Source organism: Sciurus vulgaris (genome assembly GCF_902686455.1).
Source record: "Sciurus vulgaris genome assembly, chromosome: Y".
Taxonomy (NCBI): domain Eukaryota; kingdom Metazoa; phylum Chordata; class Mammalia; order Rodentia; family Sciuridae; genus Sciurus; species Sciurus vulgaris.
In genome coordinates, this window is record NC_136481.1 from 131,600 (window position 1) to 157,746 (window position 26,147).

The following is a 26,147-nucleotide window of genomic DNA, read 5'->3' on the forward strand; positions in this document are numbered from 1 at the left end:
CTGAGGATGGCTTTGAACTTGTCATCGTTCTGCCTCAGTCTCCCAACTGTCTGGGTTCACAAGGATGTGCCACTGTGTCTGGCACCAATTCTATTTTTCATGCCTGAACAAAAGCTTCTGTATCTGGGCTTTATTTGAGTCTGACAAGCCCAAGCACAGATGTCTGAGTCTACTGACAAACCATTTTTCCTGTAATTCATCTTGTCTAGATTCCATTCAGGTAGTCTTTTGAGTAATTAAAACAACAACAAAAACAAGGTTGAACCTATGCTCCTTCTCTGAAACCAATTACTATGTAACTTTAGGGAAAACAATTATTTCTCTAGACTGTTTTCCCACAACTATGAAATTGTAACAGTGGATCTAGGTAGTTGGGTACTTGGCCTCATGAATTTAAGGAACGAAATCCACAGACAAGCAGAGAGTAATAAGTTTTATTTCAAGCAGAAAAGAGGAGACTCTTAGAGAATGGCAGGGACTACTAGGGGAAGTACTGTTACATGTTCTTTGCATGGGGTTTTTGAGAATTTATCTACCACTTCTGCAGAGGGCATTAAAGAGGGTTGATGCTAATGGGAATGCTGGTATGAATCAATCAAGCCCACTGATTTGGACTTATGAAGATAATCAGGAGTGTATAATTTAATCCCTTCTTACAGAATTAAGAAGATATGTCCAACACTGTGGTTTGATGTATCTGCAGAAAAGAGGAAGCATTTCAGGTAGGAGACTGCTTGTGGTAGTCTATCACTAGAGGAAAAAGCAAGGGCAACTAAAGAAGGGCTGCTATGGTTGAAGCTACAAGCAACAGAAACAAGAATTCTGTCTGAGGTCACTGTTGTTAACCCTGGCAGGGAGCATCAACTCACAGGATATCTTTCAGACCCACTGTCTCTTTTCAGGTTAGCATGATGGCCACTCCACTCTTGTTCTCCAAATGCCCTGATCCTATCTGCCTATGGGAAATCTACATTCCTGCCTCAAAATGAGACAATAAACTAAGTTGCTCCCTGCTCCAACCCAAATCTAACATTATACAATTCTGGGAAGCCATTATTACAGTCAGGAGCTAGTGGTAGTATAAATGTATTATCCAACCCCTTTTCATTTTTATGTATATATTCCAGTGAGCTCAATATTCAACACAGTACTAAACACAGAGATAATGTACAAATGTCTCAGAAGAATTACTGTCATCAAATTACAATCTTTTAGTAACACCAAAGGTCTTCATGCAGAACTTTTAAGTTTTAAAATACAATTTTCACAAACTTATTTGTTTCCCCCCAAGCAACAAAGCAGATTAGAAAGAATATACAGAAGAAGGTAGGAAAAGAAAATTTTAAAAAAATTTTTTAAATAAAGCTAATTAATACCTAAAACAATAATCCTGAACCTAAAACAGGTTAACATCTTCTATGTGAGAAGTCAAGAAAGTGTTCTGTTCATTTGGAAAATTTTACCCCTAAAAGGTTAAAAATAAAAAGCACTTCAATGCTTTAAATCCTGATTCACTAAGGAAAACCTCTGTTAATATGGCTATCCTCACACAGACCTGGAAAAGTACCACACTTGTGCAAAACTTGTACTTTCAAGAGTATGTTTCAGTCTATGTCTTTACAACAGTAACTACAACAACATGAACCTCTGGCACTACAAACACCTGCAGTGCTTTGATATAATATGCTACAAATCTCATTCTTGACTGAACAGAAATCTAGGTAGAAAAAATAGTTCTTAAATGTAAAACTCATATGGTAAAAAAAAAGTCTGCTTAAAAGTAAAATATAAAAGAATTTTCTGTTATGTTAAATAAACATATGAAAAAAATGTGAGAAATTAGAGGCAAAACTTTCACACTGAATTAAAAACTACTGGTGACTGCTATTTGATAAAAACTAAGATTAAGAACTAAAAATTTAATTCCAATTAAGATAATATAAAAACAAAATCTAATAAGCAAAATAAGAATAACTCAAATAGAGTAACCAAATTCATAGTTTTCCAGCTTCACCTCCCAGGAATCTTTATTATATTAAAGATAAAAAAAAAGTCTCTTACCAGACTACATCACATAAACTAAAATTTTACACAGTGTATTAACTCCAGGCAGTCTAAGTGTCCAGTCTCACCTTCCAAGGAAATACCAAGATTGGCCAGAATTAGGATCTGCCTCCAGTGATTTTTGGAGATATTGAATAGCATAGCTTTCCTTTGTGGTTTTGTCTCCTGCTAGATCCATAGTATGATGCATCCAACCTATAACAAGAACAAAAAAGTTACAAGTACTTACCCATCATTCAACTACTATTTTAGCATTAAGAATACCACATAGAAAACAAATTAAAATAACCTTTACTCAAACTGGAAACCACTGAATATAGGTGTAAGATAATCTGCATCATACACAGAAAACAATTAAGTGATGTGGGACACTAGGTTTGCAAGAGTTTATCTGTCAGAAATTCTCCTTCTCTAAATTTAGTTTTGAAAAAAATTCAGAGATGATGCAGCTAAAGATGACACATTTACTTTTCCTTTGAAAGTCACAATACACCAAAAGAATTTTTAAGAATGATTTATTCATCCTACCTTTATTACCAAAGAATAAATGCAAGGTTATATAATGAAAGATAAATTCTTTAAGTTCAACTTCTGAAACCTTACAAAAGGCCCAGCACCTTCCTAACACTGATTACTTACAGAAACATCCTAACCATGACAGTATTTGATGGAACAACTAAACAAAACAACAACAAACTTCAAGACTGTATGGAAAAACACAGTGAAAAGTAAGTTGAAAGAGCAGTGAGAATGGTACAGAGTATGTACCGCAAGTGCTAACTTAGTAACTGGATTTAAAACCATAGCTACACAGACAATTGAAAGATTACATCATGGGGCAATATATAATAAACAGAAGTGTTTCAGCTGTGTCTCAAATGAAGTGTACAAAATTTCCTTAGAAAATATATTATCTAAGCAAAATTATCCTTTGTTGATACTGAAATGATATAAAAAATAGTAACATACAAAAGCATTCCTATTACTCCAAGCTTTATTAAAACAGAAATTTGCTCAGACCAAATATAAGCAGTGAAAGTAAAACCAAACGAACCAAAAACCAAATATCAAATGTCACAGACAATACAGATGAGCCTTATTTAAATAACTACTGGAGAGAATCCTCATTATTTTATTACAATATTTTATTTCATATTACTTTCAAACACTTGATGTCTTCATTTTAATTATAAGAATGTAAGAACTCTCTTCAAGGAAATACAGAATGAGATATTCTCTAATACATAGATGAAATGTTTCTATCAATTCTATTATCAATGAAATTATTAAAGGAAGTTCAATACTTACTAAGCTGTATAAATTGTCTTAATTCAAATAGCTTCATAAAAGCCAAGCAACAGAGGTACTTAAACCTCATCCTTCCCTGGTCCAATATTAAAAGATAATATTGAGAAATAAAAGAACCAGCTGCTTTACACTTGGATGTAATGCAGGTAAAAAAATATAATAATACTGGACAAAAGATGAAAAAAATAACAACACATTTATAAAAGAAATAATTAAGGTACTCATCTTAAATTCATCACAACATAATACATGACACATTTAATCCTAAAATACAAGATTTTAGTGAAAATGAACTTCTAAGCAGAAGGATAAAAACTCCTCCCTAAGGCAAAAGAACATCATTAAATTAATGTAAAGGGTAATAAAAAGTAAGTTTTTATGTACCTAACTGTTGCAATACAGTTGCCTTAACTTGTGCAGGAAGGTTTTCTGTCTTTAAGAGTTGTTCATAGGCTTCTTTTGCAGAGTGATACTTCCTCTGAAGAGTAAGAGAGAAAAGGAATATTTAGAAAAAATCAGAATGACAAAGTCTTCAAGTGAAATATTCTTGATTTTAAACAGTGCACAAACAACAATAACTTTGCTAACTTTTTAAGCAATTAAGCAGAATGAAAACTAAAGCAATATAAAATTATCCCTTGGTATCCCATAAAGAACTGGATCTAGGATATCCATGGATACAAAAACTGGGAGATGCTCAAATCTCTTTACATAAAATGGTGTAGAATGCATATAGCTGATGCATATCCTCTCATATACTTTATATTATTTCTAATATAAAATGCCTTAATTACCCTAGAAACACTTTCAAAGACAAAGGATAATTAATTTATTAAGCAATAAAGCAAATTTCACTATCCTTTACAAAGTCTTGGACGAGAACAAAAGTAGCAGAATTTGAATTCAATTTTAAACTATACAGTTCTAGGGAATATTCTTCCAAAATGTTTATGAATGAGCTACTTTAAAGCCACTGATGGAATATAACAATGTTTATAATGTTTAAGGTTTTAGAAAATTTCAAAGTGAATCCCTTTGTCATTCATCTTCCTCAAAAACTACTAATAAAACAAAAATCATTTTTGTTCTAATCAAAAGCTAAGAAAAATGAAGTATTATCTTTAAAATAAAGATTATCTATATTATCTTTAAAATAAACTTAACAATGTCTTATGATAGCTTCATTTACCTAAGCAGCTTAGACATTTTTTTTAAAGTACAATAATGGGAAGAAAGTATCATTTCAAGGTCTACTCATGATTGTTTTAAATGAGCTGAACAATTTGATTAAATCAGTGCTGTATAAATTGTACTAGACCATTGAGTAAAAAGACTAAATAACACCTGACAAGTAAAGAAGTAGAGCAGTACATAAAACTGTATTTATGTCCCTCACAAAGTCACCCAAGCATGCCACAATCTAAACAAAGACACAATCTTCAACATTCACAACTTCCAATTTACATGGTGATGAACACATCTCAACTACACGCATACTCACACACCCTAAAATCAATAGTAAAAGTGAAAGGAAAAAGTCTTAAATTTTGTAAAATTAATGTGTAAATAAAAATTTAATTAATCATAAAACTTATGAAAGAAAATTTCAAATAAGGTACCTAAGGCCACTGAAGAACAAAGGAAATTGCAAAGCTGTAAAAAAATCTAAATTTACAATTAATGCATTAATATACAATTTTTAAAATGCTAAAGTAGCTAAGGCAGGCAAAAACACAAAATGATTACAAGGTTTAAAAAAAAAAAAGTCAAACACAAACTCAATACACCTATCAATAAATATGTCAAATGTAAAATGAAAACAGAATGAAGTCGAACATGGTGGCCCACACCTATAATCCGAGCAGCTATGGAGGCTGAGGCAGGAGGACTATAAGTTCAAAGCTAGCCTCAGCTACTCAGCAAGGCTCTAAGCAACTTAGCAAGACCCTGTCTCTATATAAAATATAAAAGAGGGCTGGGATATGACCCAGTGATTACCCCCGCTTCCCGCAAAAAAAAAAAAAGAAAGAAAGAAAAAGAGAATGAAAATACAATAACACATGACCCCCATCATATACCATTTATAACAACTCATTTCAAATTTAACAACAGACAGAAAACATGAGAATGAAAAAATGGTAACTAATCAGGCTAAAAACATGAATATACTACAGTGAATTCCACATTGATGTGTATCTATAAAGTATCAAATAAGAACAAAACTAAATGAATAGAAGGAAGACCAATAGAGTAAAGGAAGCAAAACAGAGGAAGGAAAGAGAAAAGGAAAAAAGGAAGCACTTGGGATTGAAATGGATCAAATTATATTCCACACTTGTATGATTATATCAAAATGAACTTCCCTATATAAGATGATACTGCATTTAATAAGGACATGTTTTTAAAAAGGCAAATTTAAAAATCTGATGAGATGCAATCTCTATATTTTAAAAGTTCCATCCAAAGAAGGACAAGCAACAAGATAATATTTTAAGACACAGGTATCTTAATAATGAAGAACAAAAAGAGAATATTAAAGGCAGCATAACTATGCTGCTCATTAGAAACTATGAAGTATAGAAAACAATGTAATGTCATATTTTAAATGATGCAAATAAAAACTACACACTGTAAGACAAGAATTCTACAAGTGGCAAAACTGTCCTTCAAGAATTAGGATGATTTCTGGTGCCAAAAAAAAAAAAAAGTAAGGGAGACATTTAGAACTATCAAGATAAAGTAGATCTGGCCTGACTGAATGAAAGGACACTACAGAGGAACTCAAAGTGAACAAAGAATGTAATCTAAAGAAAGCAGCTAAACACAAACATTAAAATGCCAGTATTAAGCTATTTTTGGTTTGTGACTCTTTTATCCTCCCTATATAATTGAAGAGAAATACGCAAAACAATAATTATAAACATGCTAACAAATGTTTAAAGACAATAATGACATAAAGAAGAATAAATCTACAAAGAAAAATGTGTCTATGCCTCTTAAGTTTGTACCAATTCAAACTGTTGTTAAAAAAAAAAAAAAATTAGAATGGCGATTATCAAGAACATAAGCAACAATAGGTGTTGGCGAGGGTGTGGGGAAAAAGGTACACTCATACACTGCTGGTGGGGATGCAAATTAGTGCAGCCACTCTGGAAAGCAGTGTGGAGATTCCTTAGAAAACTTGGAAATAAGAAATTTCCAGCTATCCCACTCCTTGGCCTATACCCAAAGGATGTAAAATCAGCATACTACAGAGATACAGCCACATCAATGTTCACAGCTGCTCAATTCACCATAGCCAGATTGTGGAACCAACCTAGATGCCCTTCAGTTCATGAATGGATAAAGAAACCGTGGCCTATATATACAGTGGAATATTACTCTGCCATGAAGAATGATGAAATTATGGCATTTGCAGGCAAATGGATGAAATTGGAGGATATCATGCTAAGTGAGATAAGCCAATCTCAAAAAACTAAAGGACAAATGATCTTGCTGATAAGCGGATGATGACACATAATGTGGGGGAGGGAAGGGTTAGCATTAGGGTTAGGGTTAGGTTTAGGGTTAGGGATAAGGAGGGTGGTAAGATGGAGGAAAGAAGGACTGTACAGAGGGTAAAGACGGGTGGGAGGGGTGGGGGGGGGAAGGGAAAAAATAACAGAATGAGAATGAATCAAACAACAATGCCCTATGTAAATTAATGATTTTTAATTAAAAAAAAAAAAAAAAAAAAAAAAAAAAAAAAAACCTCAGGATCATGATAAAGCCATCCCAATACAACAAAAAAGAAAAGGACAGGATGGAATCAAAATAAAACACTACAAAATATCAAATACAAAAACAAAAACTGAAGAGAAATAAGAGACCAAAAAAAGTTCGAAGAGATAAAAAAACGAACAGCAAAAGGATAGAAGGATGCCCCTTTCTTATTATTTTAAAGGTAAGAGGACTAAATGATCCACTCAAAGACAGTTAGAAGGAAGGATAAAAACAAATTCTAAGATAGCTCAAGTGTAAAGACATGAAGAGAAAATACAAAGGGAAAGGGGAAAACACACTCCACATTAAAAGGAACAAAAAGAGAAACCACATCAGTATAAGAGAAAATTAACTGTAAGTAAAAAAAAAAAAAAAAAAGGTAAAAAAGGACATCATATGACTAATTTTAAATGAGTCGATTCATGAATGTTTAAAAAATTACATATCGTAAACATACACATACCAAACAAAAATTCCAAGACAGATGACAACATGACAAAACAAAAGGAGAAAATATTTTATAATCGTAGGTGAAGACATCAAATCCCATTTTCAATAATGAATATTTCAGAACTTGAAAAATATGAACACGACTACACCAATAGCTACAAAAGTAGGATATATTTCCCTCCAACTACACATGAAATAGTCCCTAGAATACAGTACATCTAATGAATTTTAAAACATTAAAATAATACAGATTATCTTTGCCACCCACAGTGAAGAAAATAATAGAGAACTAAGAAAATTACAAATAAGTGCAAATTAAACAATTCACACTTAACGAGCAATAACTCAAAGCAAAAGCCAAATGAGAAAACAGATAAATGAAATAAAAAAATACAACATAAATAAGAATGAACAGAAGACTCAAATGCCTTAACTTTACATTGCCAAAGATAAAAATAAAAATAAAAAATTTGGAAAACACTAAATACAAAGCCAGAAACAGCAAATATCACAACAGAGAAAATTGAAACAGTCAGAAAATAACAGTATCAAGGAAACTAAACTTGAGTCTTTGAAACTAAATTTGATCAGTAAAGTTTACAAATCTATGGAGAATGACCAAAAGAAAAAAGAAAAGGAAAAGGAAATGATCACAAATTAAAGTGAGAGATATTAACAACTGACCTCACAAAACTGAAAAGCATTATGAGGATACTATGATACAATACTATGATACAATGTGACATCAAAATATTTGTAAGAAAAACACAAATATCAAAATGAACCCACCATGAAACAGCAAAGTATCAGCAAACCCACAATAAAAAAGAGGTTGTCTGGAAGGATGACCACAAAGCAGACAGTATTACTAAGTTCCACTGAAGGATAGGAACGAAGTGAAGATTCAAAGAATTAATGAAATAATAAGTTCTTTGAGGACTTAAAAATCAGCATACAACAGTAAAGCAGCCACATCAATGTTTACAGCAGCTCAATTCACAATAGCTACATTGTGGAACCAACCTAAATGCTCTTTAATAGATGACTGGATAAAGAAACTGTGGTATATATGCACAATGGAATATTATTCAGTCATAAAGAAGAATAAAACTATGGCATTTGCAGGTGAATGGATGGAATTGGAGAATCATGCTAAGTGAAATAAGTCAATCACAAAAAACCAAAGTCAAATGTTTTCCCTGATAAGTGGATGATGATAAATAATGGGGGAGGGTAAGAAAAGAATGGAGGAACTTTGGATTATATTAGAGGGAAATGAGAGGGGGTATGGGGTGGAGTTATGAAAGATGGTGGAATGAGACAGCATTACCCTATGCACATGTATAATTATACAAGTAGTGTGAGACTCTACATCATGTACAACTATAGAAAGGAAAAGTTGTACCCCATTTGTGTACAAAGACTCGAAATCAGTCTGTAAAGAAAAAAAAAATCATGTCACCTGCAAACAGAATTTTTTCTTTCTTCCTTTCTAAATTAGTTGTATTTTTTTTTTCTTCCCTTATTCTTCATGGTAACTAGAATATAGTCTGCATTCTTGTCATGTTTCTGATTATACAAAAAGAACTCAGTTTTTCATTATTCAGTAGGTTGGTAGCTGCAGATTTAGTACACATAGTCTTTATTGTGTTGAGATGTATTCCTTTAATACCTAGTTTGTTAAGAATTTTTATCATTAAAGATATTATTTTCAAAAAATCAGTAACACAAGATTGACAAATCTTCAGCCAAATTAACCCAAAGAGAGAATAGACCCAATAATAAATTTAGAAGTAAAAAGGGATAATTAGGGGCTCAGACTGTAGCTTGGTGGTAAAGTGCTTGCCTCGAATGTGTGAGGCACTGGGTTTGATCCTCAGCACCACAACATAATAAATAAATTAGTTAAATCAATAGAATAAAGATATTGTGTCCATCTAAAATGAAAAAAAAAAAAAAATTCTAAGGGACAATTAGAACAGATGCCACAGAAATCTACATAATCCTAGAGAATACTTTGAAAAGTAGTATTTCAATCCGTTGGAAGATCTAAACCCAAAATGGACAAATTTTAGATGCATATGAGCTACCAAAAATAGAACCAAAAGGTCCATTTCCAAAAGGTCTGCACTCTACCACTGAGCCACAACCCCAGCTGAGATGTTAAATTTTATCAGATACTTTTTCTGCATTTGTTGAGATGGTCATGTAATTTTTATCCCTGGCTGTATTTATTTGCTATATTACATTTATCTTTTTGTATGTCCATCATGATCAAATTGGTTTTATTCCAAGGATGCAAGGGATGGTCAAAGACATATAAAACGATAAATGTAACATAGTAAATAAATACAGCCAGGGATAAAAATTACATGACCATGTCAACAAATGCAGAAAACATATCTGATAAAATTTAACATCTCAGCTGGGGTTGTGGCTCAGTGGTAGAGTACGGGCCTAGCATGTGCGATTCTCAGCACAACATATAAATAAGTAAACAAAGGTCCAATGACAACTAAAAATATTTTTAAAAAATTTAACACCCCTTCATTATAAAAGTCCTGTACAGATTATGTACAGATAGATCATACCTCAGCATAATAAAGACTATACAGGGACAAACCCATCATCAGTATCCTACTTATGGGGAGAAAAGGGAAAGCACCAGCCAGAGTGGTCCCTCCATGAGCACAGTGTAGGGATAATGGAATTAAAGAAGTCCACATTTTTGGGAGGCCCAAGGCGAGTCTGGGTACAGAGCGTTTAGAAACCAAGGGCATGGCTCAACAAACCTGAAGAATCGGTGCATTAATATCCGTGTGCAGGGAAAGAAGACACTAACTCTCCAGGTGGCATATGAAGGAAGGACAAAGGAAGAAAATATTTTGCAGTCACAGTGCAGGGGCTGCCAGCTAAGTAAGCTGATTCCTGCAAACCTGAGTTTGGATCAAAATACAGGCCCCGTAAACATACACTGCATGACACAGGGTACTTAAGTGACCAGGAGAAAAACCAAATGTGGATAGAGGTTAACACAGGGGACAACTTTTTGCATAAACCCACCCAGCTGTACCCCTCCCCCACCAATTCAACTGCTTACAAAAACTTGCTGGGAGACTCATTTGGCTGGGAAATGGGAAGGGAAGGGGCTTAGAATTTGGCCCCCAACCACACCATTATCCCTGGTGAAATCCAGCATGAACCAGTAAGTATTAGGTGCTGGAGGAGCTCTGATTTAAAATCTCCAGACCAACTGGCATTCAGGAAAAAGCCTGGAGCCTACCTAAGCCTAAACCCTGCTTCTAGGAATTCCATCTATAAGATTACCTCTCTCGCTCCAGTCATTCAGAGGGTAGAGGGTAAAGCATCATGTTCCAGATGACCCTATCTAAAACTGCTTAGATGAGAAGCTGACAATAATTTGAACTTCAAAAACAAAAGAAATCTTTAATATTTCACCAAGATTTTTATTCCTTTTTAAAATTCTTTTTCACTGTTTAATTGTGACCTTGATGATACCTGAACATTTAGTACATTTTCATGTTTTTTAATCATTTCTAGGATTTAATTTTTTTTTTTTTTTTTGGTGGTTCTGGGGATTGAACCCAGGGCCTTGTGCTTGCAAGGCAAACACTCTACCAGCTGAGTTGTATCCCCAGACCTAAAAAAAAATTTTTTTTTAGTTATAGATGGACACAATATTTTCTTTCTACTTATTTATTTTCACGTGGAGCTGAGAATTGAACCCAGTGCCTCACAAATGCCAAGCACTTTATCACTGAGCCATAAACCAAGCCCTCAATTCTAGCATTTCTGAAGCCAGTAATTTTCATGGATTAGTTTTTTGTGAACTGGGATGTTTCATTAATATATTTTAGTTTTGTTTTGTATTCTTTTATTTTTATTTTATAATTTTTAAATATTTTACTTTAAATATATATGTGCATATGTATACTTAACATTTCTTCTTCTACCTGTTACCTTGATTTTCTTTTCTTCTTATAATAGCCGATCTCTATTGTTCTCTTTCATTTTCCTTTAACCTTTTACTTCTCTCTTTACTCCCTCATATTCATCAGATCCTGTATCACTTCTGTTCTCTCCTGTTCACCATTTGAAATTGTAAACTCTTTTGCAAACTTGCTGTTTTTGTAATAGGCAATAAAAAATCATATCACTTCTGTTTATTGTGATAATTAACAATTTAGACATCATAGTAGGAATATTTCTTTAATGCTGTATATTGCTTGCATTGGTTATCATTGCTATTTGTCTCCCACTAAATAGTAAGGTACTGAAAACCTTCAGGGACACAGTAAGTTCACAGAGTAGAAACTCTACTGCTTCATATCCATACCACTTGGTAGGTAGGCACACAAACAATATGAAAAAGCAAGAGAACAAATCACCCAAGCAAACCAAGACCCTCTAATAACTTAAACTATATACACTACAGTAGAATAAATGGCAGAGAAAGGTTTAGAATGTACATAGTTAAACTGATCTCTGAGGTAAAGAATGGTATAAGGAATGAAACCAAAGCAAAACATAGGAAGCAAAAGATCGGTTCAACAAAGAGGCAGAGATACTGGGGGAAGGGGAGGAGCAGAAGTCATCAAAATGAAGGAAACAAAAACCAAATTATAAATTCAATGGAAAGTATCATCAATAGACTAGACCAAAACTGAAGACTGAACTTAGGGTAATAAAGACAAAATATATAATCTGGAAAACAGAGTTGAGGACTGGGGATATAGCTCAGTTGGTAGAGTGTTTGCCTTGCAAGCATAAGGCCCTGGGTTCAAATCCCCAGTACCGCAAAAAAGAAAAAAGAAAACAAGAAAGAAAATAGAGTTGAACAGAGAGAGAAGTTGGTAAGAAACCATGAACAGAACTCCTAAGAATTATGAGATAACACAAAAAGACCAAATTTAAGATTTATCAGGATAGATGGAAAATCAAATACAAGAGACTTACAGGACACCAAATGTGCAAAATTACAAGAGACCCATATCAAGGCATATTATAATGAAAATGCCTAGCATACAAAATAAGGCTAGAATTTTGAAAGTGTGAGAGAAAATATCAGATTATGTATAGGAAGAAACCAATACAGATCTAAGCTAATTTCTCAATCCAATGCTAGGAGGTCCTGGCATAACATACACAAAGCTCTGAAAAAAAATGGATATCAACCACGAATCCTATATCCAGGGAAATTAAGCTTCAGATATGAAGATGAAATGAAAACCTTCCATGAAAAATGAAAGTTAAAAGAATTCACAACCAGAAAGCCTGCCTTTCAGAATATTCTCAAAATATTTCATGAAGATGAAATGGGAAGAAAAAAGGGGGAGGGGGTGCAGCAAAGAAAGGAACTACACTAAAGGAATAGTCAATCAAATGAGAAACTAATTCAAATTAAAAACTAGAAATAAGAATAAGTGGGAATACAAATCATACGTCAATAATAACCTTGAATGTTAATAGCCTAAATTCATCAATAAAAAGACATACACTGTAGACTAGTACATTAGGTTAAAAAACCAGACTGAATAATATCCTGTCTCCAAGAGACTCACCTCAAGGGAAAGATGCTCACAGACTGAAGTTGATTTAAAAAGCATATCACTCCCATGGACTGCATAAACAAGCAAGGGTTTCCCATCCTCATATCAGATAAAGTGGACTTTAAGCCAAAGTTCATCAGAAGGGACAAAAAAGGTAGTTATACAACAGCAGGTCATAAAAATCGTAATATTTATGCTCCCAATAATAGAGCATCTATGTACATTAAAATCCCTTCTGAATTTCAGGAATCATATAGAGTATAATCCAACAATACTGGGTGACATTAACACTTCTTTTCACTACGGATAGAACTTCCGAACAAAAACTTAACAAAGAAACTAAAGAACTAAATAATATGATCAATGGTTTAGACTTAATGGACATATACAGAATATTTCATCCATCAATGAATGAATAAACTTTAATCTCAGCAGCACACAGATCATTCTCTAAAATAAACCATATCTTATACCACAAAGCAACTCTTAGTAAATACAAAAGACAGATAATACCTTGCATTTTATCAGATCACAATGGAATAAAATTAGAAATCAACAACAAAATAAAAAATAGAAGCTACTCTAACAGCTGGAGACTAAATAATATGCTACTGAATGAACAATGGATAGCAGAAGAAATCAGGAAGGAAATTTTAAAAAGACTTAGAGGTAAGTAAGAATACCAATACAACATATCAAAATCTCTGGGACCCCATGAAGGCAGTGCTAAGAGGAAAAGTTCACTGCATTGGGCCAATCATTAAAGGAAGACAAAGTAAACTAGCAAATGACCTAATAGTGTATTGCAAAGCCCTGGAAAAAGAAGAACAAATCAACATCAAGAGCTGAAGATAGGAAATAATTAAAATCAGAGCTGAAGTCAAAGAAACAAACAAAAGAAACAATTCAAAAAGTCAACAAAACAAAAAGATGGTTCTTTAAAATCTTGAAGTCATCAACAAATTGCTGGAGACATCTGACCTACCCAAACTGAATCAGAAGGATATACAAACTGAAACAGATCAATTACAATCAATGAACTAGAAGATGCCATCAAAAGTCTGCCAACTAAGAAAAGTCCAGGACCAGATGGATTCACTGCAGAATTCTACAAGACCTTCAAGGAAGAATTAACACCAATTCTTCTCAAATTATTCCATGAAATAGAAAAGGTGGGAACTCTTCCAAACATCCTATAAAGCTAGTTTAACCCTCATATCGAAATGTAACAAAGACAAATCAAGGAAAGAAAACTTCAGGTGAATATCCCTGATGAACACAGATGCAAAATATTTAACAAAACACTGGCAAATTGCTCTCAAAAACATATTAAAAAGATAGTGCACCACAATCAACTGGGGTTCATTCCAGGCATGTAAGTCATCACATCAATAGCCATAATGCTGTGAATCATTTAAGTCATCTCAACAGATGCAGAATAAGCATTTGACAAAGTACAGTTCAAAACACTAGAAAACTAGGGATAGTAGGAACATACCTCAATATTGTAAAAGCTATCTATGCTAAGCCCAAGGCCAACATCATACTAAATGGAGAAAAATTGAAAAGCATTGCCTCTCAGAACTGCAGCAAGACAAGGATGCCCTCTATCACCACTTTTGTTTTTTACAGTATTTTTTAAGATGTTGACAGAACTTTATTTTATTCATTTATTGATATATGGTGCTGAGAATTGAACCCAGTGCCTCACACATGCTAGGCAAGCACTCTACCTACCACTGAGCCACAACCCCAGCCCTCTATCACCACTTTTATTCAACAGTCCTGGAAACTAGCCAGAGCAATTAGACAAAAGAAAGAAATTAAAAGAATTAAAGAGATAGGAAAAGAAAAGAACTCAGTCACTATTTGTCAATGACATGATTCTATATTTAGAAGCTTCAAAAATTATACCATAAAACTTCTAGAATTTGAAAATGAATACAGCAAACAGGATATAGAATTAACTCCAATAAATTAAATGTGTTCCTATAAATCAGTGATGTATCCACTGTAAGAGAAATTAGGAAAACTATTCCATTCCCAATAGCCTAAAAGAAGGGAGTGGGTGGGGGAATAAATCTAACAAAAGTAGTGAAAGACCTCTACAATGAAAACTACAGAAAGAAATTTAAAGAAGACCTTAGAAAATGGAAAGATCTCTCATGCTCTTGGATAGACAGAATGAACACTGCCATATGGCCAGACTACCAAAAGCACTATACAGATTTAATCAATTCAATTTAAAATTTCAAACACATTCCTCATAGAATTAGAATAAGCAATCATGAAATTCATTTTGAAAAGTACAAGACCCAATATAGCCAAAAAAATCCTTAGCAAGAAGTGTGAAGCATGAGACATTACAATACCAGAACTCAAATTATATTACAGAGCCATAGTAACAAAACAGCATGGTACTGGCACCAAAACAGATATGGAGAATGCTATGGTTTGGATACAATACGTACCCACCAAAGTTCATATGAGAGACTATGCAAGAAGATTCAGAGGAGAAATGACTGGATTTTGAGAGTATTAACCTAATCAGTGAACTGATCCCTGATGGGATTAACCAGTGGTGACTGGAGGCAGGTTGGGTGTGGTTGGAGGGAGTGGTTCATTGGGGGTGTGGTTATGGGATATATATTTTGTTTCTGGAGAGTGAAGTCTCAGCCACTGTCTCTCTCTCTGCTTCCTGATGATGTGAGTTGCTTCCTTCTAACCCACTCATCCACTATGATGTTCAGCCTCACCTTGACCCCAGAGGAATGAAGCTGGCCTTGTATGGACTAGGATCTCTGAAACCATGAGCCCTCAAATAAACCTTCCATCCTTTACAGTTGTGCTGGTTGGGTCATTTAATCACACCAGCAAAATTCTGTACCAGAGATCATTGGTACAAAATAAAAGACACAGAGACAAACCACATAAATACAGTTATCTCATGATTGACACAGTCACCCAAAACAAATATCTGGAGAAAAGACAGACTCTTCAACAAATGGGTGTTGAGAAAACTAGAAAATTCATATGTAGTAAAATGAAGTTAACCCCCTATTTCTCACTCTATACAAAAATTAACTCAACGTGGATCAAGGACTTAGACACTAGAACTAAGACCCTGTACCAAATATAAGAAAAAGCAGTTCCAGATCTTCCTCATGTTGGCTTAGGAACTAACAGTGCAAGAAGTAAAATCAAAAATCAATAAATGGGATGGAATCAAACTAAAAAGCTGTTTCACAGCAAAAAATACAATAACATGAAGAAAGAGCCTACAGAATGGGAGAAAATCTTTACCACATGCATTAATCTCCAGAATATATGAAGAACTCAGATACAGCATTAATCTCCAGAATATATGAAGAACTCAAAAAACACCAAAAAACAAATAACCCAATTAAAAAATGAGCTAATGATCTGAACAGACACGTCACAGAAGAAATACAATTGATTAAGAAATATATGAAAAAATGTTCAACGTTTCTAGCAATTACAGAAATGCAAATCAAAACTAAGATTTCATCTCACTCCAATCAGAATGGCAATTACCAAGAACATAAACAACAATGGGCTGGGGTACAGCTCAATGGTAGAGCACCTGCCTACCACATTTGAGGCACCAGATTCAGTCCTCAGCACCACATAAAAATAAAATAAATGTATTGTGTCCATCTACAACTAAAAAATATTGAAAAAAAAAATACAAACAACAATAAATGTTGGCAAGGATGCTGGATTATAGGTACACTCATATACTGATGGTGGGAATGCAAACTGGTGCAACAATTATTGAAAGCAATATGGACGTTGCTCAGAAAACTTCGAATGGAACCACCATTTGACCCAGCTATCCCACTCCTCAATTTATACCCAAAGAACTTAAAATGAGCATATTACAGTGACACAGCCACATCAATGTGTACAGTAGCTCAATTCACAATAGCAAAACTATGGAACCAACCTAGGTGCACTTCAACAGACGAACAGATAAGAAAAGGTGGTGTATATACACAGTGGAATATTACTCAGTATTAAGTCCAAAGCTTAAAATAAGTCATTTCCTGTCCTAGAGATGTACTTACAAAGAAAACAAAAGTTAGCAGATAGCTGCCCGCCCCCTCACCACCTGTTAACCAACTTAACTAAAATTTTTGTTATTCTAAGAGCCCACCACAAAGCTTTACACAGGCAGTTTGTAGAAATGGCCCACCACAATCCAACCACAAGTTTCTATGCAAGCAGGTCATACCACTTTCCACAAGCCACCCAAACCTGCCCTATAAAATACCCCAAAGTTAAGTCCTGCCTGTCTCTCTCACTTTCTTCTGAGTGATGGCCTGACAAATAAAGCTTCTTAACTATGGATCTCTCTTCCTTCCTGGTTTCTGTGCTGCTTGTGTGTTTCACTTTCCTTTCATACAGCCTTAAAGAAGAGTGAAATTATGGCATTTGCTGGTAAATGGATAGATGTGTACACTATCATGCTAAGTAAAATAAGCCAATCCCAAAAAAATCAAAGGCTGAATGTTTTCTCTGATATGCAGATGTTAATGCATAATAAAGATGGCGTTAGGGAAAAATATAGTACTTTGGATTAGTCACAGGGGAGTGAAAGAAGTGTAGTGGGGGATCTAGGGATAGGAATGATAGTAGAATTATTCAGACATTATTATCCTATACAACCTGTGCAACATGGTACATCATGTACAGTTAGAAGAATGAGAAGTAACACCTCAATTATGTAAGATATGTCAAAGTGCATTCTACTGTCATAACTAAGTAGAATAAATTTAAGAATTTTTTCAAGAAAACTAGCCAATGCAATCAGAAAAGAGAACTAACAAGCACATACATAGAAAGGGGTGCCAGAATAAACAAATAAGTGAGTATGTAAATAAGATATCTAAGAATAAATCCAAAAATGTGAAAGACCTCTACAAAGAAAATTACACAAAAATTGAAGAAAAAAATGGAAGAAAATCCTAGAAAGGGGATAGACTGCCAATGTTTATGGACTGGGCAGAAAATATTTTTCACTATACTACTGGAAGTAACCAACAGTTTCAATGGAATCCTTATCAAAATATGAATGACATCTTTCACAGAACTAGAAAAAAAATCCTAGAAAACCATGCTAAGCGAAATAAGCCAAACCCCAAAAAACAAATACTGAATGTTTTCTCTGATATGTGGATCCTAATTCACAATAAGAAGGGAAGCCTCTAGAGAAGAACAGTTACTCTAGATTAGGTATGAAGGAGTGCAGGGAGAGGATTAGGTATGGGGATAGGAAGGACAGTATAATGAAACAGAAATCATTACCTCACGTACACATAGGACTGCATGGTTGATGTCATTCTATGATATGTACAATCAGAAAAGAGAAATCATACTTCTATGTATAATTTATGATTTATGAAAATGCATAATAAATGCATTCTACTGTCATGTGTAATTAGAGCAAGTTTTAAAATTAAAAAACAATTCATATAGAAATACAAAAAGACCCCAAATAGCCAAAACGATTCTAAGCAAAAGTGCAATATCTGATTTCAAAATATATACAGATCCATAGTTAAACTACAAAGGCAGAATGATGTTGGCATATAAGCAGACTTGCAGATCTATGTGACAGAATAGAGGAACCAGAAAGAAATTTGTGCATATTCAGGGCGGCTGATTCTCAACAAGGCTGCGAAAAATAAATCATTTATGATAATACCCAGGAGAATGAAATATCTGATAAAATAACAGATTTAAAATTATACACCAACAAAAGGAAGTAAAATACCTAAAGAATTGGAGAAACATACTGTCTTATAGACTGGAGGAGTTAGTATTTTTGAGAGGACCATACTACCCAAAGTGATCCACAAACACAAGCAACCTAACTGTCATTTCCTGCAGAAATAAAAATTTTAAATTCATATGGATCTTCTTGGGGTCTGGAATACCAAAAACAGTCTTCAAAAATGAAGAATGAAGATGAAATTCCCAATTTCAGACTACCGATGAAGTTTTACTAATTCAAATAGTTATACCTGGACAAAAAATAGACACATTTAAAAAAAAAAAAAAAAAAAAAAAAGAACAAAAGTGAAGAGTCTTCATAAATAAAAGTATGTATCTTTTGCCAACTCATGTGTCCTCTGACATTGTTTCAGAAAAGTACCAAAGCTGTTCATTGGGGGGAAAAAGTGGTCTTTTCAATGAATCATAACTGAATATCCATGTGCCTCTTCCTAGAACTGCTGTGTTTGCCTTGTCAACACCTAAAAACAAACACAAAAAAAGGTGGTATTGTGACTGGGATCTTGTAGATTCTATGGATAAAACTGATAAAAAGTGATAACTTAATACTATTGTCTTCCAGTCCAACAAATGTTTTCCATCTCCATTTACAGAGATCTTTGAGAACAGTTTTCATCAGTGTTTGCAGTTTTCCATATAAAAATACTGTGCATTTTTTTATGTTCATAAATAGATACTTGCTTTTCAGGGTTGTTGGGATAAATTTTATTTCAAATTTCAAATTCCAAGTGTTATTTACAAAACGTTATGTACAAAGTCAATGTCTTCCTTTACTCAAGCACTTCTAAGTATGTACAGATCATATAGAGAAAAGGATTTGACTTGTTAGCCTACTAATATATCCTTTGACTTTCTACTACTAACTTTACTGCTAATTTCAGGATTTACTGCTAAATTTAGGATTTGTTCCTTTTTACTTGTAGATTCTAGGACATTGTTACACAGACAATTATGTTGACTGAAAATACTTTTTCCATTACAACTCATATACTTTTTAATTCACTTATCTTACATTACTACCTAGGGTTTTTAGATTTTTGTAATATATGAACTTAATATTTCTAGGAAAGATGAGACTTCCTTTCATTGATCTCGATCTTAAAGAGGACTTCCATGATAAAGTAGGACATTCACTAAAGATTTTAACAGATACCCTTTTCTAGGCTAAGGAAGTTTCCTTTTATAAAAGCATTGTTTTTGAGATTAATTTTTTAAAAAATCTATGTAAACTGTAAAAAAAACCTTGCTTTGCATTTATTCATAAGATCACATACAGTTTCTAGAATTATTAATATATGAATTTTATTAATTATTATGCAAATGTTACACCAATTTCACATTCCTGAAATAAATTTCACTTGGTCATGATTAATTGCACTTTTTATGTAATATTTTGTTACATACTTTTGTTCATTTCTTCTGTTTTTGACTTCTCTAGACATTACAGTATCTATCACTAGCCTACTGAGGTAAAATATATTCCTTCCTCTGCTCTTTTTCCAAAAGACCTTGTTCAGAAGTGGTATCGTTTCTCCCGAAATATTCTGAGGAAAATTTCACCTGTGAAATAACCTAAGTTTGATACTTACTTTTCTCAAGTATTTTCATGTTTTAATTCATTGCATGAACAGATGACAAGAGTTCTTTGGGTTGACTTATGCTCCTTTAGTGACTTTTATGTCTTTAACGGAATCAGTCTCTTTCATCTAAGTTAGCAAAAAACTTAAGGTAGGTGTGATATAATTTCCTCAGGGTACTATGGTAGGTGTGATATATCACACCTCAGTGTAGTATTTCCTCAGTGTACTAGTAAAATGTAGAGCAAGAAACAACAAACTGTTTTCCACTCTTGGTAACAGTAATTTTGTCTTGATTAGTTAGGACCAAGGTTTGCCAACACTGGTGGTTTTTTCACAGAACCAGTATTAAATTTCATTGTTTTTCTTTTCAAAGTCACTGATTACTATTCATGACTTTACTAATTTCCTTCCATTTATCTATGTTAGGTTTCTAAGGTTTCCATTTCCCCCAAGGTTAAAGGTAAGATTATTGGAATTATATATTTTTTCATTTCTATAAAGACCATCTCTAGGATCCACACACACTCTACATTCATACACACACACACACATACATTTTTATGCACTCTTCTTTGCATGAAACCATTTACTTACACCAAACATTTCTCAGTAAGCAATTCTCTACCAGAAATTGAATTATATCTTAGCTTTCATTTCCAAAAAAATTTTAATATTTGTCATGACTCCTTTTAGTCTCATGCTGTAGATCTGCACTGTTCAATTTCCAAAATTTTACTTATTTATATTTTTAGTTATCTTACCATTATTGTCTTATAATTACACTATGGTCTGACAACAAACTTTGTATATTTTGTGTACTTTTAAAACTTCAAAGTGTTTGTTTTCAATGGGTCTGAAAGTGTTTACAATAACAATGTGCAAGTAAGAACTATTTGATCTGCTTTGGTAGTGTGCTCTATATGGGTCAACTGAATTCACAATTTGATTGATAGTACTGTTATTTAGGTTGACTAGTTGACTGATATACTATTTAAATTATCTTTATCCTTACTAATCATACTATTCAAGCTATCTTTACTCATTTTCTTTTGCTTTAATTACTTAATTATTAGGTGAGGGAAGACTTCACTGATGATAATAGATCCATCTATTTCTTTTAGCAGGAATGTCAGTTTTGTCTGATGAATTTTGAGGTTCAGCTATTAGGTAAATAAATGTAAAGTTGTCTCTGTATTATAAGTGGATAGTTTGTGAACAGTACATTTTCAACAACCATGTATACAATTTAGTTTGTGTATAATCAGTAATAAGGTTGAACTCAAATCTGCATGACTAGTAAACTAGTCTCTGAAACCTCCTTCTGCTCCTCCTCTTTTTCCTTCTCCTTTTTACTTTTTAATTTTATAGGGGTGTAGGGGTATCCTTGCCTACCTTCATTTTAATTGAGCCTTATATGATCCCATCTTATTTCATGCACTGAAATGTCAATTATAGTTCTCCTTACATTTTTTAAATGAAAACCATGAAATTTACAACATACATTCTTAACAAATCTAAGTCCATCTTCAAAGAATACTGCAATACTTCTAATATACCAATACCTTCTAAAAAATTATTTCTAACTTTGTTATATCATTTTATTTTTCTGCATCCTCAAAATATTATTACTACTATTTTGAAGACAGTTAAGATGTGCATATTTTTATTATTTATGGGTTAGAAATTTTACCTAATTTTTTTCCTTTTCTGTCTCATGTACATTATTATTATTATTATTATTATTATTATTATTATTATTGTCATCATCATTACTGAAGTCAGTATTTGACTGATTCAATGTTCCTAAGTTTTACCTAAAGTTCATTTTACTGTTCCAGGATCCCATGCAGGATGTTACATACATTTCGTTTTCTTATCTCCTTGGGTTCATCTTAAGAATGACAGTTTTTAAGACATTATTGATTTTTATCAGTTTACTGAGGAAGTCAATCAGCTGGAGGTGTATAATGGTTTTCTCACCTATGGACTAAAAACATGAGTTCTGAGAAGGAAAACCAGAGGCTAGATATTCTTCTCATATAAAAACAATATGACCTAGTAGTGGTGATAGTAACCTTGTTGACTTAGCTGACATGCTGTTTATCAGATGTTTCCACTAACATCATCAACTACCTCTTTCCAATATAATCACTGGAAGGACATCAACTATTCACAGCTCACACTTAAAAAGAGGATCACCCTTGATGGAGAATTATATAAATAAATTAAGTGATGATGCTTTCTGCTCTTTTTCTCATTGGCCTAAGGTCCTAGTCTTGAACCTCCAATACTTAACTAACATAAAAGAAAAGTAGCTCTTTTTATTTGTCACTTGTTATTTTCAGGTTGTCATTTGTATTATCACATGATCTGTCTTGCACTACACATTTTTAAAATCTATGTATACTAAACTTAGCCTGTTTTTTTTATTACCTGTAGAATTTTAGTCATAATTACTTATTAGTTTTTTACTACAGAAGAATTTACCATCATTTTCAAATGAGATTTAGAGGATTTCATTTTTTACAAAGTAATTTTTAATACATTAGGAATATATTCTTGAGTATGTTGTGAAATATGGGATTAATTTTATTTTTTCCAAATGACCAGTCAGATGTCACAGCACCATTTTTTAAGATATCTACCTTTTTCCCAGAATACACCATTTTCATGTAAAAAATTTTCATGATTTTAAATCTAATGATTACTTTACCCTATGTCAGTTCTTATTTTTATATGTACGCTGCTTCTCTTTCTTTCTTAATGAAATTATATCACTATGTCTACTTTTCACTCAGGAAAAAATATTGTTAAGAGTACTTTTTTTCAAAATGTCTACATTGTTACTATTTAAGAGCCATCTTGAAAACTTTTCCTATAACACCTTTATGTTTATTTGTCCTTAAATTCATAGAATAAAAATACTTACTCATGATATTATCATCTTTGCCCTAAAAACTGGAGTTGGCTTACTTTAACTTACTTTAACTTGGAATTTCTATACTTGTCTATAGGAGTGAAATCTGTCAATTTTTTATATTAGAAATTTTAATCCTATGTTGACTGAAAAATTTAAGAAATGAAGTCAATTTTTAAATAGCTTTAATGGATTATTTATAGCAACACTATTACTAATTATTCCTAATTATGAAACTGTCAAAGTAGGTAGTTGGCATTAACAAAAGAGTAGAACAACAGTTCTATTTATACTGATATAGAGTGATTTAAAAGACACAAATCTAAACAAAATAAAAAAGGATCAAAAGAGAATGTGCACAATGGGCTACAATTTGAATTTTTAAAATATTTTTTACAGCATGCAAATAATATATGAATTTTTCTGCACAGTGAGTTTTTATGAAGAATACTCAACTAGTGTGAATTTTTCTGCACAGTGAAGGAGTTTTTATGAAGAATACTCAAAGAACTACTGACACTGAAGCTACTTTGGAGGAAAAGTATAGCTGCAGACAAAGTGAAGGAAGAAACTATATAACTCCTGATGCCCTTTCAGTTTGTTTAATCCATTTAAGTACCAGTAAGCTGGAAAAACATCATTTCTTTCTAAACTTGAAAGAATAGTTAAGACAACAATGTCTTTTTCTTTTTAAAATTTTATGTTTTGATATGCATTAATAAGAGGAACAATTCCTCATTTATTCACATAGAGTCCAGCAGTAATGCATACCTTGTTGTCATAGAAACACTGTTCCTCCATTCTCCACGGAGAGCCCAGAAGGCTTGCAAATCCTCCCATCAACATAACTTCAGTTGCTTGACTTTCCACAATGACCTCAGCAACTGTTGAGTACTGTTACCAATACAATCCCAAATCTCTGGCTCTCCAAATATAGCCCACATAAAATTCAGCAGCCCAGACAGCTCAGCCATCAAAAGAACCCTGATTCTCTCATTCCCCATTTACAGTCAGCAACACTACAAGTACTGCCATCACTGAACCTGTTACCTGTCTCTCTATAAAAACTCATGAGCCTTGGGATTACTTCCATTATAAAATCCCAATTCCCTACCTGTCAACGTAGAGTGAAACAGTCCTGGAAGTGCTGCCATCAGTTCTCACTAACGGGTGAGATAAAATTTCACCCTTTAAATTCTGCTAGGAAATATTTATTTTACATTTTCAAAATTCTTTATAATTTCATTGAATAGTTCTTAAATATCTTTCATTAAGCTTTTTGGCTATCAATTTTCTCTAGCATAACTAAACACTTTATCATTTTAAACAGATATTCATTTGGTTGTTTTCAAACATTCAACTTCTTAGTTTATTAAGATTATTACTAAAACAAAAAACAAAACAAAAAATTACTCATTTCATTAAGATTAACACAAGAAAAATATAATAGGACTCAAATAAGATGTACTTTTTTATATTAAGGACTATGTAATTGACACCAAATCTAAGTAACAAAAAAGGAGGTAATACGAAATGGTTAAATACCCCAGTTGTCTCATTAAATAAAATGATGTAAAAGGAATGGTTGTCAATCATTATAATGTCCAACAGAAAACAATTGTTTATTTAAACATACTACTGCTTGTGTTACATGCCAGAAGCATGTTTAAGAATATCTTTTATGCATTGTCCTTAAACACTTTGCTACACGCACTAAAGGCTAAATAATATCCCATTGTGTATACATTCTTTTTATAAATCATGTCAAAGGACAAATCATTAGTTTCCACATCTTGACTATTATCAATAATTCTGCAATGAACATGATAGTACAGATACCTCTTTAAGATGTTAACCGTACTTTCTCTGAATATATATCAAGAAGTAGAATAGTTGAATCATGTGGCAGTTTTATTTTTAATGTATCTCAATCCATGATTGAACCAAGTTTACATACCCACTAGTAGTACATAAAGTTTCTATTTTCCCTACATCCTCAGTAACAGTTCCTTTAACTTTTTGATAACACATATTAACAGAGGTGAAATGGCAGTTGACTGTGGGATTTTTTTTTTTTTCTTTTGTGTGACTAGGAACTGAATCCAGGAGCCACCTACCACTGAGCTACATCCCCACTCCTTTTTCATTTTATTTTTTAAGAAAGGAATTCATTAAGTTGCCCAGGCCAACCTCGAGCTTGCTATTCTCCTATCTTACATACACATGAGCTAAGATTACAGGCAGACGCTACCATTGTATGTAGGATGTCTTATTCCTTTGCTTTGCTTAATGTTCTAAGACTTCATGTACTCAACTCAATGCATCTGATCAGAGTGGGCAATACAGTTTTTTTCCTGATCTTAGAGGAAGAGCTTTCAACTTTTCTCAGTTGAGTATACTGTTAGTTGTGGGCTTTTGATTTACAGTTTTAATTGTACTGAGATACATTCATTCTTTACCTGATTTTTTGAGAATTTTTACATGAAAATATACTGCATTTTTAATCAAATGCTTTTTCTCCATTTATTCAGATTATCATATAATTTTGCCCAATCTGCTAACATAATGTACCACATTTATTGATTAGTGTATATCTGTGTTTTAAGTATTTTTTTCAGTTGTTGATGAACCTTTTTTCCATAACTTTCCAGGCATATATCCACTTGATCATGGTGATTC

At 33.0% G+C, this 26,147-nt stretch overlaps 1 protein-coding gene across 8 annotated transcripts in view; it reads right to left on the reverse strand.

The window, feature by feature from the left end:
• The window catches only part of LOC306652047 (lysine-specific demethylase 6A), a 202,658-nt gene that overhangs the window by 77,304 nt on the left and 99,207 nt on the right, over positions 1-26,147 (reverse strand). For all 8 annotated transcript variants that reach the window (XM_079125113.1, XM_079125118.1, XM_079125115.1 and 5 more), the window contains 2 exons: positions 3,757-3,850; positions 2,133-2,259 (listed from right to left, as the gene is read on the reverse strand). In XM_079125113.1, the coding sequence (XP_078981239.1) occupies positions 2,133-2,259; positions 3,757-3,850 (221 nt within the window). The remainder of the gene's footprint in view (positions 1-2,132; positions 2,260-3,756; positions 3,851-26,147) is intronic.